This window comes from Xenopus laevis, chromosome 7L (assembly GCF_017654675.1).
Source record: "Xenopus laevis strain J_2021 chromosome 7L, Xenopus_laevis_v10.1, whole genome shotgun sequence".
Taxonomy (NCBI): domain Eukaryota; kingdom Metazoa; phylum Chordata; class Amphibia; order Anura; family Pipidae; genus Xenopus; species Xenopus laevis.
In genome coordinates, this window is record NC_054383.1 from 102,949,958 (window position 1) to 102,963,894 (window position 13,937).

The 13,937-nt window shown below is 37.6% G+C and overlaps 1 protein-coding gene across 9 annotated transcripts in view; it reads left to right on the forward strand.

The window, feature by feature from the left end:
* The window catches only part of kcnab2.L (potassium channel, voltage gated subfamily A regulatory beta subunit 2 L homeolog), a 127,345-nt gene that overhangs the window by 74,911 nt on the left and 38,497 nt on the right, over positions 1-13,937 (forward strand). For 7 of the 9 annotated variants that reach the window (XM_018224406.2, XM_018224405.2, XM_018224408.2 and 4 more), the window contains 2 exon segments: positions 9,655-9,698; positions 11,337-11,374. In XM_018224406.2, coding sequence (XP_018079895.1) covers positions 9,655-9,698; positions 11,337-11,374 — 82 coding nt within the window. 9 annotated transcript variants of the gene reach the window in all.

Sequence of the window (13,937 nt, forward strand, 5' to 3'; positions counted from 1 at the left end):
AAGCTTTCAGTGTCATCCATCTGTTGAAGGCACATCAGTTATGGGTAAAGGCTTACTGTTTTGCAAAGTAGGAAGCTATTCATGGCAGTCCCAGCCTTTTTGAACACATGACTTCCATATTTACTATTTACCCTTTATAATAGTAAAGTAAAATATTTGTCTCTGTTCTTTACTAATACTTTCTATATAAGTAGGAAGATGATTGTATTTATGGAAAGTAGTTGTGATGCACTGTATGGCCAAAAGTTTCCCAGCACACCTTTCCAACACAGGTGTTTGATGAAGCACACCATCATGTAATCTAAACCATCAAACCTTTTCAGTAGAATGGGTCTTTCTGAAGAACTGAATGCCTTTCAACCTAGCACTATCATGGGATTCTTACTTTCCAAAAAGTCCGTTCATCACAGTGCCTTGACTCGGTCAACTATAAGTGAAGTTATGTGAAGTGGAAGATCTGGGAGCAACAACAGTGCAGTAGTGAATCTGTAGTAGCTAACACATTTGCAAATAGGGACTGCTTCATACCAAGCGATCTCTGAAAGCAGTGTAGCAGTAGAAGTATTCATCAGGAGCTTAACTGGATGGGTTTCCATTTGTGTATAGCTGCACACAAGTCTAACATAACAAAGCACAATGCCAAGTGTTGCCTGGTGGTGTAATAGTCCTCCGATACAATTTATGGACAAATACTTTTGGACTGCAAACAATTGTTTGATCACATGATTGGTGTGGGGGTGGGATTTCTGGCTTTAAAAGCCTAGTTCACTCCGTATGTTGTTAACTCCACCAGAAGAAGGACCAAAATGGTCTGAAACATGTAGTGCTATGCAACTTCAATAAATCATTTAAGAAATTGGATACATCTGCTCTCCAATGAACCTTCATTCTCTAATGGTCCTCACCTTGCATCCCTGTAGTGGTTTTCCACAAGTCACCACCTGAATGCGTCAAGATTAACTGAGGAGGCATAATGGTCTTGGGCTGTAGTTTTTATAATTTGTTAGGACCTCAGGTTCAGCTGAAAGCATACTTTAACACTACAGCATACAACAACATTTTGTACAGTTCTGTGCTTCCTACAATACTTTGTGCCAATACTTTGGGGTGGCGCTTTCCTGTTTCAATGTGACATACAGAATTGCTTTGCTGAGATAGTTGTGGAAGAAATTAACTTGGACTACACAGGGCCTTGACACTAACCCAGGTGAATATTTGTAGGATGTGTTGGAACACTAACTGTGAGCCAGACCTTACTGCCTAGCCTCACAAATACTGTTGTGGCTGAATGGTAATATGTCCCACCAACAATTATAAAAATCACAGAATGCCTTCAAAGAAAGGTAGAAGCTGTTATAGCAAAAAAAGGAGAGGACTATCTTCATTTCAGTACCCTTGGTATTGGAATTTATTGTACCTTGTATTTATTCCATAGATAGATAAACATGCAAAACTGGGGTATTTCTTAACTACTGCTGCTTTGGTTAACAGATTCATTCTACTGGTTTTTTAGCAGTGTTTTGTATTTTAGAATGTTGTATTGTTTGTAAAATGTATTCTGAATATTACAAAGGTATTGGTTTGCTCTACAGTAGCACAACCGGCGTAAATTTTTATAGATTCACTTAGGCTAGTGCCCTTGGCTGTATATCTAAATACCTAAATGCACAGAACTAGTGTACTGTTGTCATTATTATCAGCTCTATACCATTGCCGATGATTACCTTCAAGGTTTTTTTATTCATTGCCTGTACCTCAAATCTGCACCTCTGTAGAAACAGCACATGTGCACACCTGGGTTTTCACTTACTTGCAGTGCCCACGGTTAGAGGAGCGAGCAATCGTATTGAGCCTTCAAGGGGTGGTGTGCTTGACTAATCGCACTTGCTATTATTACTTCTGATGTTTCCAAGTACATTCACGGACCATACAACAGCTGAAAATAAGCACCGTGTGAAAAAAAGATGGAAAGACAAGCTGAGACATGGTGAAAGGTGTATAGCTGTGAAACATTAAACTTTTGTTCTGGATTCTGTTTCAGCTGTTGTTGGTCATCAATGGGATAATGCACAGTTTGCCCTTTGGTCTGGTGACCTATTGCAGCTGATCAGAAAATAGCATTTCTGGTCTCCACCATAAGAGAGGGACAGGCAAGTTTGGTGTTGAGGGCTTGGAAGTCCACAAAAAGATGTGGTTTTGCTTGATGGTGTTGTGTCGATCAGAGCCATGTGAATTGGTGGTCTGGTGATTTTAACCGTGTTAAGAGTTCATAGACTTGGTATAAACTGGAAAAATGCACTGAGCCCTTTTCTATAAAATCACAATCTGTCAAGTTGTCTCTAATGCATTTTGTCCATTAGACCTGTCTACAGTCCCTTGCAGCCATTTCCTCAGATGCCTCGTAAGCACAGTGACAAAGCTGAGGAATCACAGTAGTAGATATTTTATCAGCCCAGTATATATATATTTTATTGAGTGACCCAGACCCAGAGATAAAGCACTTAAATCACTGATGTCACTGTTTTCTCAAAACTGTATACTTTATAGGGACCTGTTATTCAGAATGCTCTAGACCTGGGGTTTTCCATATAAGGAGTCTTTATGTAATTTGAATTTCCATACCTTAACTATGCTAAAATTTCATATAAACATGAATTAAATCCAATAACATTATTTTGCCTCAAATAAGGATTAATTGTATCTTAGTTGGGATCAAGTACAAGCTTCTGTTTTATAATTGCACTGAAAAAAGGAAATAATTTTTAAAAATAAAAATTATTTGATTAGTGGAGTCCATGGGACATGGCCTTCCTGTAATTCGAAGCTTCCTGGATAACAGGTTTCCAGTTAACGAATCCCATACCTGTTAAAGGTCTTTATAGGTGATATCCTTTTGGACTGTTTCTTCATCTGAAATTATAATTTAAATACACTGAAGACAATGTTGTAAAGAAGGTAACTTGTAGAAACACTGTTTATATTGACCTTATGTTAAAAGTTGCAAAAATAATGCCTTGTCATTGCCAGATAATAATGGGCAGCTCGGAATTACTGGGAGGCCATCACTCATAGGAGCACATTTACTAAAGTGTGAATTTTCTCTTCATCACCTCAAGTCGCCAGTTGTAATTACACAACATATCTCGTATTTACAAAAACTTCACTTTTCAAGAGAAATGTGGTGAATTTTTTCCTGGCACAAGTTCTCTGAAAATTTGCCAGTATATTTCCCAATACAATAATAGTGGGGAAATTCTCTTCAGGATTTTCTCTAGAGAATTTTTGCCATGGAGAAAATTAGCATGGAAAGGGCGATGATGGAGATTTAAAAGTGGCAGCTCTAGCATTCTAATGAAAGTTCGCCAATCTGAACATGGAGAAATTTCTCTTGGTGAAAATACATTCTTGGGCTCTTAGTGAATTTGAAATTTTTCACCTGGAGAAAAGAGGTGAATTTACGCCAATTCAAAGATAATTTGCAACACTGTGAAGTTGATTCTTCAAAACGTGATGTACTCTCCTTTTAGTAAATTTGGCAATGTTGAGGGAAATCTTCATTTTTGGTGAAACTACACTAAATTTTCACTTTTACCCTTTAGTAAATCTGCCTGATTCAATTCTAATCATATAATTCTAATTTTTATTTTTTTTTAAAGTGATTTCCTTTTTATCTGTAATAATTAGTGATGGGCGAATTAATTTGCCAGACACGATTTTGGGGCTAATTTTCTCCTTTTGCCACAATCAAATTAATTGCGAAACTGTGGCAACAATACGCGACAAAAAATCTGACACATCAAAAAAAGGTTGTGCATCAAAATTATTCGGACACCCGTTGACTTTACTGCATTTGGACCAAATAGTCGCGCATAGAAAAATTGTTGAGCTCGTCAAAATTATTTTGACGCCCATTAACTTCAGTGTTTTGCAAAATTTTTTTTACGGTATCGCTAATTTCCAGTAAATTCACAAATTTTTCACTGCACAGATTCGCCCATCACTATTAATAATCGAACCGTGCCTTGTACTTTATCCCAACTAAGATATAATCAATACTTATTGCAGGGGTAAAACAATATTAGGTTCATTTAAGTTTCAATGATTTTGTAGTAGATTTAGGGGCAGATGTATTAAGGGTCGAATATCGAGGGTTAATTAACCCTCGATATTCGACTGGGGAATTAAAATCCTTCGACTTCGAATATCGAAGTCGAAGGATTTTGCGCAATTCATTCAATCGAACGATCAAAGGAATAATCATTCGATCGAACGATTAAATCCTTCGAAACGAACGATTCAAAGGATTTTAATCCATCGATCGAAGGATTATCCTTCGACCAAAAAAAGATAGCCAAGCCTATGGGGACCTTCCACATAGGCTAACATTGACATCGGTAGCTTTTAGGTGGCGAACTAGGGGGTCGAAGATTTTTCTTAAAGGGACAGTACTTCGAATAGTCGAACGATTTTTAGTTCGAATCATTCGATTCGAAGTCATGGTCGAAGTAGCACATTCGATGGTCAAATTAGCCAAAAAAACACTTCGAAATTCGAATATATATATATATATATATATATATATATATATATATATATATATATATATATATATATATATATATATATACAACTTTTCCTTGTTTTATTTTTATATATATAGATATATATAGATATATATAGATATATATATATATAGATATATATATAGATATATATATAGATATATATATTTTGCACATGTGATATTGTTTAGCTCTGGGCTCCTTTCCCAGCTGTTCCAAAACAGGAGCAGCATCGAATCAGGCATTGAGAGAAATGTTAGTCCATTCCCCTTTAGTTAATAATGAATTACTGGATGCATTCAGTTCAGTTCACTGGAGACCTAATTGACTTAAGGAAGCTTGTGAATCGCACAGTCAGTGGAGGTGCAGTACTGCTCTGTACTTTAGAGGCCGGCTTTCCAGTCCAAGGAGGAGTAGAACTCGGACAAGCTGCATACAAGAAAGCAAATGGATGTGGATACGTTCAGACTTTTGTCAGTGCCTATCAGGAGAGTTGGTTTTTGAGCTGTGTTGGTTTCTATGATCTACATCTGATTTCCAGACAACTTCATCCATGGAAAATGTTTTACACTGGGTAGATTTTTTATTTTTTGCTTGGATCTATTTTATTCTTCTATCCTGAATTAAACTGCTATCCAAAAGGTGAAATGTTGAATTAAAACATGGTAAGATAAACTATTTTGCTACTTTCAACATTGAAGTTACAATATACAGCCTATTCTTCAGACTTCTGTATGAAACTTGGTGATGTCTGTAGGATAACCAACTGCTGGGAAGGAATAAGAAATCTGGGGAAAAGGGAAGGCAGCTACCGGAACACGGCACACAGAGAATCCTACAATCCCAAAGGAGAATCACTCTGAGGAGCCATGCAGGTTTCCTTTGCATGTTCAGAGCACAATTTGAAAACTCGGAGTGCAGAAGATAGGCTAAATCGTCAAAATGTGGCTAGTCCAAACCTTGGCACACGTACAAAATTCCGAACTGTGGCTATGGTCGCCCGGAGCCTAGGACATCTGTCAGTGCAAAATGTTCCAGCCCCAAGTGATTCCAACTTGCGTCATCCAGGAATGAAATATAGGTATGAAGGCAAAAATTATGTGTGTGTGTATATATATATATATATATATATATATATATATATATATATATATATATATATATATATATATATATATATATATATATATATATATATATATATATATATATATATATATATATACTAACCTCTGTATTTATGAGGATTGATTCTGCAGGATTATATTTGTCCAATGCTGTTGTATCTTTACAGTGTGCATGGTTGTGCTTCAAATAAAAAAAACTATACAGGTATGGGGTACGTTATCTGGAAACTCATTTTCCAGAAAGCTCTGAATTTGGAAAGGCCATCTCCCATACACTCCATTATAATCGAATAATCCAAATTTTTTAAAATGATTTCCTCTTTCTCTGTAATAATAAAACAGTAGCTTGTACTTGATCCAAACTAAGATATAATTAATCCTTATTGGAAGCAAAACCAGCCTGTTGCGTTTTTTAAAGTTTCATTGATTTTCTAGTAGACTTAAGGTATGAAGATCCAAATTACGGAAAGATCTGTTATCCGGAAAACCCCAGCTCCCAAGCTTTCTGGATAACAGGCCCCATACCTATATATATATATATATATATATATATATATATATACACTGCTAACCACACAATCCTAGCCAAAAAAAAGTGAAGTTTGCTTGCCATCTTCAGCTTATAACTGTTTTGGTTTTTGATATTGGAGTTGCAGTTTTGTAATGTCTTTTGCAGATTACATCAAATGGATGAGGGACAAGAGAATTGAACTATTTTGCATGCATTATTTATCTATATCATCCTGTGCAAATACACTGATAATAGTGACTAATGTTACACATTCTAAAGCTGAGAATGGTGGCTGAAGGTAGAGTACATACTTACTGTAACACTGAGACATAACGTTAGTAAATCTTTGTGTAACATCCCCCCTAGAAGGTTCATACTTCTAACCTTAACCCTTGCAAATAGTAACCTATAGTCCCGATAGAGCAGTGGTTATGACCCTATAGAGCTATAGGTTATGATAGTCACAGTTAGATTTTCTCTGCTTTCCAGGTTGTACAGGGACTGCGTGTACTTGTGTACTCTGTGTATGCTGATGTTAACAGATCAGTGTTCTACAGATTTCTAACAGTTTTTCTACAGCACATCATGTGGGTCAGAATCTGTCTTAAATATTTGTCTGTGCAACAGAAAACAAAATTGTCCCTAATAGGGCTTTGCATGAGGGTTGAAATCCCTTGGGTAGTTATTATTAATAACTTCATCTCTTGACTTATCATATTAATCATACTTTGAAGTAGTGCAGCTATGGGATCCGTTATCCAGAAAGCGACGAATTGCGGAATATCAGTTTTCAGTAGACTCGATTTTATCCAAATAATCCAAGTTTTTTCAAGATGATTTCCTTCTCCTCTGTAATAATAAAACCTTTCCTTGTACTTGATCCAAACTAAGATATAATTAATCCTTATTGGAAACAGAACAATCCTTTTGGGTTTATTTAATGTTTACATAATTTTCTAGTAGACTAGTAAGGTATGAAGTTCCCAATTACGGAAACGTTCTTTACCCAGAAAATCCCAAGCATTCAGGATAAAAGGTCCCATACCTGTACTTCTAAAATGGTCTATATGAAACATATTGTATATATTTAGTATTTCAGAGATAGTAATAATGTTTGGTGTTTCCTTATTTGCCTTTCTATTTGGCCCTTCCATATTTGATTTAAAAGGTTCATAGTATTATTTGTTGTTGTTCTTTTCTGCCCATCCCTAGTCCAACTCTTTCCCCGCCAGTTACAGTCACCAACCTTAGAATCTGTTCAAAATGTCAGAATCAAAAGTCATCTTGAACAACTATATTACATCAACATAAACTTTAATTGTAAGCTTTAAAGCTTATAGCTATTTTTAATGATTACGTTGTAGTATTCATGCAAACATCTTTTTCATCATGACAAACATGGATTCAATCTCCCTTTTCCCATCGGGTAGTGGAATCTCCTGGCTGACCTGCTCTAATTCCTCAGCAAGAAATTAAATTCTATAAATGACCAACCTTTAGGCTCAAGGGTAGCTGCACTTTAACGGAACTATGTTCTGCACTTACCATCTACAGTAAAACGTCAGAATGGGATAACGTTATATATCCATGTAAGATTCATCTGCACATTTGTTTTTCCACTTTCCTGTTTGTTTCCGGGTCCCATTCTTTATGGAATTCATGTTGCAGTGCGTTATTCAGGCAATTACCTCTAAATGGAATAGATGATTGTGACACTGAGTGCACATGAAATAAAAGCCTTGGAGCAGGGGGATCATCTCTTGTGCCTTGCGCTTATGCATCAAGAAAATGCTTTGTTTTTCCCATTCAGAATCTGGCAGTTTTGCAGAGAAAGGGGATTGGGTGGAATTAGCTTGATGATTCATTTTAATTCCTTGGTAGACATAACAAGCAGCATCTGCTGTCATACAATCGTAGGTACAAATGTGTTCTTTTCACTCGACATTTGCCTTGAACGTGTGAATGTGTCAAACATCACTAAATGCCAGCGCATGAAATTTATTATTTACAAGTTTTGATTCTCTTGTTTGTTCTCACAAGTTTACATATTGTCCCAAAAGAGATAGTTTTACACTTCAAAAAAAAAAAAAAGATAATTTGAAACGCAAAACTTGAATATAAACTGGCAGTTTTTCTTAGTAAGCATCCCACCAACAAAAGTTTAAATGGGATGCAGAGCCAATTCATGTAGCCAGGCACGGCGTGTATATTCCAACAAACCAGTTTCCTACATTGTAGGATCATTGGCTTGGAGTCTATGCACAGAGATTTTTACTGCAGATTTTTAATCTGTTGCTCACTCTTAAATAGCAGCAAGGACCCCAGTGATTGGGAAACCTCCACTTAGGACATCTGCCACACCGGCTGTTTATCCTACAACTATATGTGTGATAACCCAGTACTGTAGTTTGTGGTTTAAACCACTGAGAACCGGTAACATCCTATTTATGTTCAACCTTGACAGCTACATCGTACAGATTGCTTTAGCTTTATTTTATATAGTACTTGAATTAGGTTAGTGATGACTGGTAAGTGTCGGACCCTTCAAATATGTCATGGTGTAGGGATCGAGGTTACATATAGTTATAAGCAATGGTTGGGTCAAGTGACTAAAGGGGCAATAAACATTACATTTCAAGATAGTGTAGAATTTATTGTTTTTTTTTTTTTTTTAATATCTACTACTTGGAATTTTAAACAGCTAACTGGTTACTAGAGCTTAAAATCCCACAGCAACCTGGCAACAGTTTGGAAGTCAGAATGGAAAAACAATATAGTCTCAATAAACAGAGAAAAACGTACATTTAAAAGGTTCACAGTCTGTTTTATGGTTACTGGAATAATTGATCCTGTAAAAAAGAATTCCCCAAACAAGTATCTTATTTAAGAAACTGGAGCCTGGCCTGAATTTGCTATCTTCAGCGCACATAGCCTTCAGTATCTCCAGTTATTGCCAGTGAAAATGAATAGTTTTTTGCCTTCTCCCCATCTTTGGCCAGCAAAGTTTTGTTCTATCCCACTGGAAGAGCGGCTTATGTGACATGGGTGCCTGCTCCTTTCTACATCCTGAGAGTGCTGATTGGCAAACAGTTTATGTGCGGGTGGGGGAAGCCATTGGTTAGTTGCAGATCAGCGGCCTCAGAAAGGAGTGCGAACAGTTGAAAACATCACCCAGCTGGAATATATTGGTGATTATTGGGTGAGAAAAACCTTAATTTATTGGGAGACTGCCTGCAAGCATTGAATAGAGTGCTATGAATTAAGCTATTTTCATCTTAATAAATTGGAAAACAAGAAATGAAGCATCCTTCATTAGTGAACCTGGGAATTGTAGTGCTTAACATCATTGTGATGCGAGAGCCGCAGTCTAATGGATCTTCTTAAGGTTTAGCAAATCAATGTGCTTTAAAACTTAAGTCTTCTAATAATTAATAGTAAATACTTTCTTTTCCAGAAATCTTGGCAAGTCCGGCTTAAGGGTTTCCTGCCTTGGCTTAGGTAAGTAATGTCATGTTTTAGTTTCCCCTGTTTTCACTTTGTAATACCGCACACAGCACACAACGATTACTAACATGCAATATGAGTCAGGGTAGATTCCTTTATTGTATTCGATATTAGAACTTTACTGCGTCTAAATATTCTCCTGCTAATAATTTTAAGACTGCACTAGGGCAAAACACAGTTATATGTAGTTATAGCCCATCAGGGTGGGACTGGGCTGGGAAAAAAACACCGTGGGCCTCATGGGCCACTGTCAGGCCAAACCCGTTTCCCCGGATAGGTCGCCATTCCCCTAAAGAAAAACATTATGGGCCTCAACTTGCGGTGGGCCGGCGCTCAAGCATGCTTGGGTGGGCGCCGAGGTTTGGAAGTCGGGAGGGGGCCCCCGGGGACTGCTAGGAGTGCCCTTAGTGTTGCAGCCCTGGTGGCCCGAATGCTCCAGTCCGATCCTGTAGCCAATAATCGTTCTCAGCCTCCTTGGCCACCGTCTGCCTGTGTGGGGGAACAGAAAAAAAGTAAATTTGTAAAGTCGTTGGTGCCTTAGGCTGATCGAAATGTAAAATGGCCATTAACTGCAGATATATTTTTAACTGCCAGATAAGCCAATGATACTTTTGTTGAATGGGTAAAATAGGTTATTGGAGAATGTTCTAAATGTTCTGGTTTACCAGCATGAATCAGTGATTGAAATGCCCATTTGTTAGCGTGGGTTAGTTGGTTGCATCACCTAAAATCTACTTCACAGTAGTGGAACATTAATACCAACAAATAAATAATTAGGGATGCACCGAATCCACTATTTTGAATTATGCCGTACCCCCAGTTGGGGATCCGGCCTTTTACAGCAGGATTCGGATTCGGATTCTGCCCTTCCGAATCGAATCCAAACATTTTTTACTTCTTTGTTTTATGACAAAAGCGATTTCCCTCCCCTTCGGTTTGGCCGGGCAGAAGGATTGGGCAGAATCCGAATCCTGCTGAAAAAGGCTGAATCCTGGATTTGGTGCATCCCTATAAATAATACAAGCATTTCTGATATTCAAACTATTTTATATGATTCCCTGGATTTTTATAGACGTAATACTTAATCCATTACAGGTATTGGATCAGTTATCTGGAAATATGTTGTCCAGAAAGCTCTGAATGACAAAAAAGTTTGTCTCCCATAGACTCCATATCCAAATAAATAATATCCAAATAATCCAAATTCTTAAAAATTATTTCCTTTTTCTCTGTAATAATAAAACAGTAGTTTGAACTTGATCCCAACGAAGATATAATTAATCCTTATTGGAAGCAAAACCAGCCTATTGGGTTTATTTAATGTTTACATGATTTTCTAGTAGACTTAAGGTATAAAGATCCAAATTATGGAAAGATCCATTGCATGGAAAACACCAAGTACAGAGTATTCTGGATATAAGGTCCTATACCTGTAGCTGATGTCCACTGAGATTCTATCTTATATAAACTAGACAGGCTTTGTGAAGCTAATGAATTTTCTACTTATATCTCCTTCCATTGAACCACCCAGGGTGTCCTGTTTAATCAGCTGCACCTTGAGGGGGGGGGTTATTATTATTGTTTCAAGTCAAGCATTCAGTATTTCTAACATTTTGGAATCTGTATTTAAAGGAACATGGGTGACATTCGGAGGTCAGATCACCGACGAGGTAAGGCTTGATTTCAATACAGGCATCTGCTTTATAAATAGCATGCAAATGTGTAGCAGTTGTTAGAAAATCAGATTGTGGCACTTAACAAAGAAACGTTCAGGCTGTTTTTCTGTGTCAATTCATCTGTTTGCCACTCATCAAGGTGAACTATATTTAACACAGAAGTGGGTGATCTGGGTTCAGTCTATTTTCAACCTGATACGTTTGTTAAACATATTGCCTATTACACTTTTTAGTGTTAGTGCTATTTCTTTCTTTCTTGGATATTCATGTACACATTAGGTATGTGTAATAAATATATATATCTATGTATATGAAGCAACACTGTGTTCATTTAGATATGTGTGTATATGCCAGTTTTAAGTGTAGTCTTACTGTACATTTAGAATTGTTGTGACCCCATAGCCCTTCAGGTTTAAAGGGATTCTGTCATGCTTTGTATGATGTCGTTTTTATTTCTAAATTACACTGTTTACACTGCAAATAATTCACTCTACAATATAAAATGTAATTCCTGAACCAGCAAGTGTGGTTTTTTTTTTAGTTTTTTTTTTTTTGCAGCCATCTCAGGTCATTTTGCCTGGTCATGTGCTTTCAGAAAGAACCAGCACTTTAGGCTGTTGTTTCTCCTACTCAATGTAACTAAATGTGTCGCAGTGGGACCTGGATTTTATTATTGAGAGCTGTTCTTAGATCTACCAGGCAGCTGATATCTTGTGTTAGTGAGCTGCTATCTGGTTACCTTGCCATTGTTTTGTTGTTAGGCTGTTGGGGTGGGGGGGAGGGAGGGGGGAGATATCACTCCAACTTGCAGTACAACAGTAAAGAGTGACTAAAGTTTATCAGAGCACAAGTCACATGACTGGGGGCAGCTGGGAAATTGACAATATGTCTAGCCCCATTTCAGATTTCAAAATTAATAAAATCTGTTTGCTCTTTTGAGAAACAAATTCTAATTAATTGAATTTGAAAAAAAATTTTCCCATGACATTGCAGTTATGGGCATAGTATTGACCAGCCATTTATACAACCTTTTTTTTATTTTTTTATTTGCTGATGTGCTTCACATTTATGGGAGCAGTTATGTACCAAATTTGTCGAGAGAGAGAGAGAGGTCCATACCTGTTGTGGTAGCTGAACTAACACCTCAATTGCATTAGGGGATTACAGTTGGACTACCCATGGTCACAGTGGGGTATGATACGTCGTGACAGGCCTGCCAAGGACTCTCCTCAAAATACCTCCTCTACCTGTCCTTTTAACTTACTGCTCCTCCTCCAATGCTTTCTGGTTAAAAAGGAGGGAATGCAGCTAATTATGTTAATTGTTCTAGTTTAGCAAGAACTCTTATTGTGCTGTGAAACTAACCAGGAGGCAAGATATCTCCCATTTATCTCTCTATTGGGTCTAATGACTCTTATACACTGATGTACTTCGTTACGATGAACCACTCCTGGTCCAGATGGCAGAGCCTGCTCCAAGTATACAGTGCACTAAAATGTTATCTCAGGGATGCTTCCAAACAGTGAAACTTTGATAAATTTGGCTTTATTAAAGGAGAAGGAGAGGCTTTGTGCACTTGGGGGTGCCAAATGTTAGGGATTTGACTTACCTGAAACCCTGGGCTGGTGCTCCTATCAGCAGAAAGCTGCACCGGCCCGGGGTTATACCAGTGAGCACCACGGAGCGATCTTCTCCCTCTTTGTTCACGCGGATGCGCATGCGCAGTAGAATGAAAAGACTAACTTTAACTAAAAAGTCAGCTGTTTCGTTCAACTTCGCATGCGTTTTCCCTGGGAAATTTGAAGAAAGAAGAAACGAGGATTGATCTCTCCGTGGTGCTCACCGATATAACCCTGGGCGAAAGCAGTTTTCTACTGATAGGAGCACCGGCCCAGGTAAGTCAATACAATCACTTGGGGGTGCCTAACATTTGGTTAAGTGCACGAAGCCTTTCCTTCTCCTTCAATACTCTAAAACCTGATGCGCTCAGCTGTCACGTTGTTTTAAGGCATATGTGGCTTATGTATTTTAAGAATATGTGGGAGTTACCAGGACTTTAATCCTGGATATTAGTTGCAAATAGTACATGTTTTCAGACACCTAATTTTGCAACTTTTTGCAATTACAGTAGAACCCCCATTTTAAGTTTTTCAGTTATTCTCTGTTTTACACCAGTGTTAGCTTTATTCTAGTCTGATCACAGTTCCACATGTTCATTTACAGTGAGGTTTTTTGGTGCCATTCATATTTGGGGGAGGGTATTTAGCAGTTTGTGTTGGCCACAATCTGCTTTGTTATCCTTGAGAGAGAGCACAGTTGGTATTCGAAATTTCGGATTTTTTTTCCAATAAATTTAGATTTTTCACAAGTGTTCCTGTTGAGTATGTTATTTTATTTTACCAGCACCAGGGCAAGTTGCTATATACGTTTAGTGAGTACTCCTCCATTGTTCTTTTTAGCCTTTTTCAGCAGGATCCGGATTTGGCCAAATCCAAGTGCCTGGCCGAACCGAATCCAAAATAAATCAAAATAAAATGTTCAATACCGGCATTCTCCC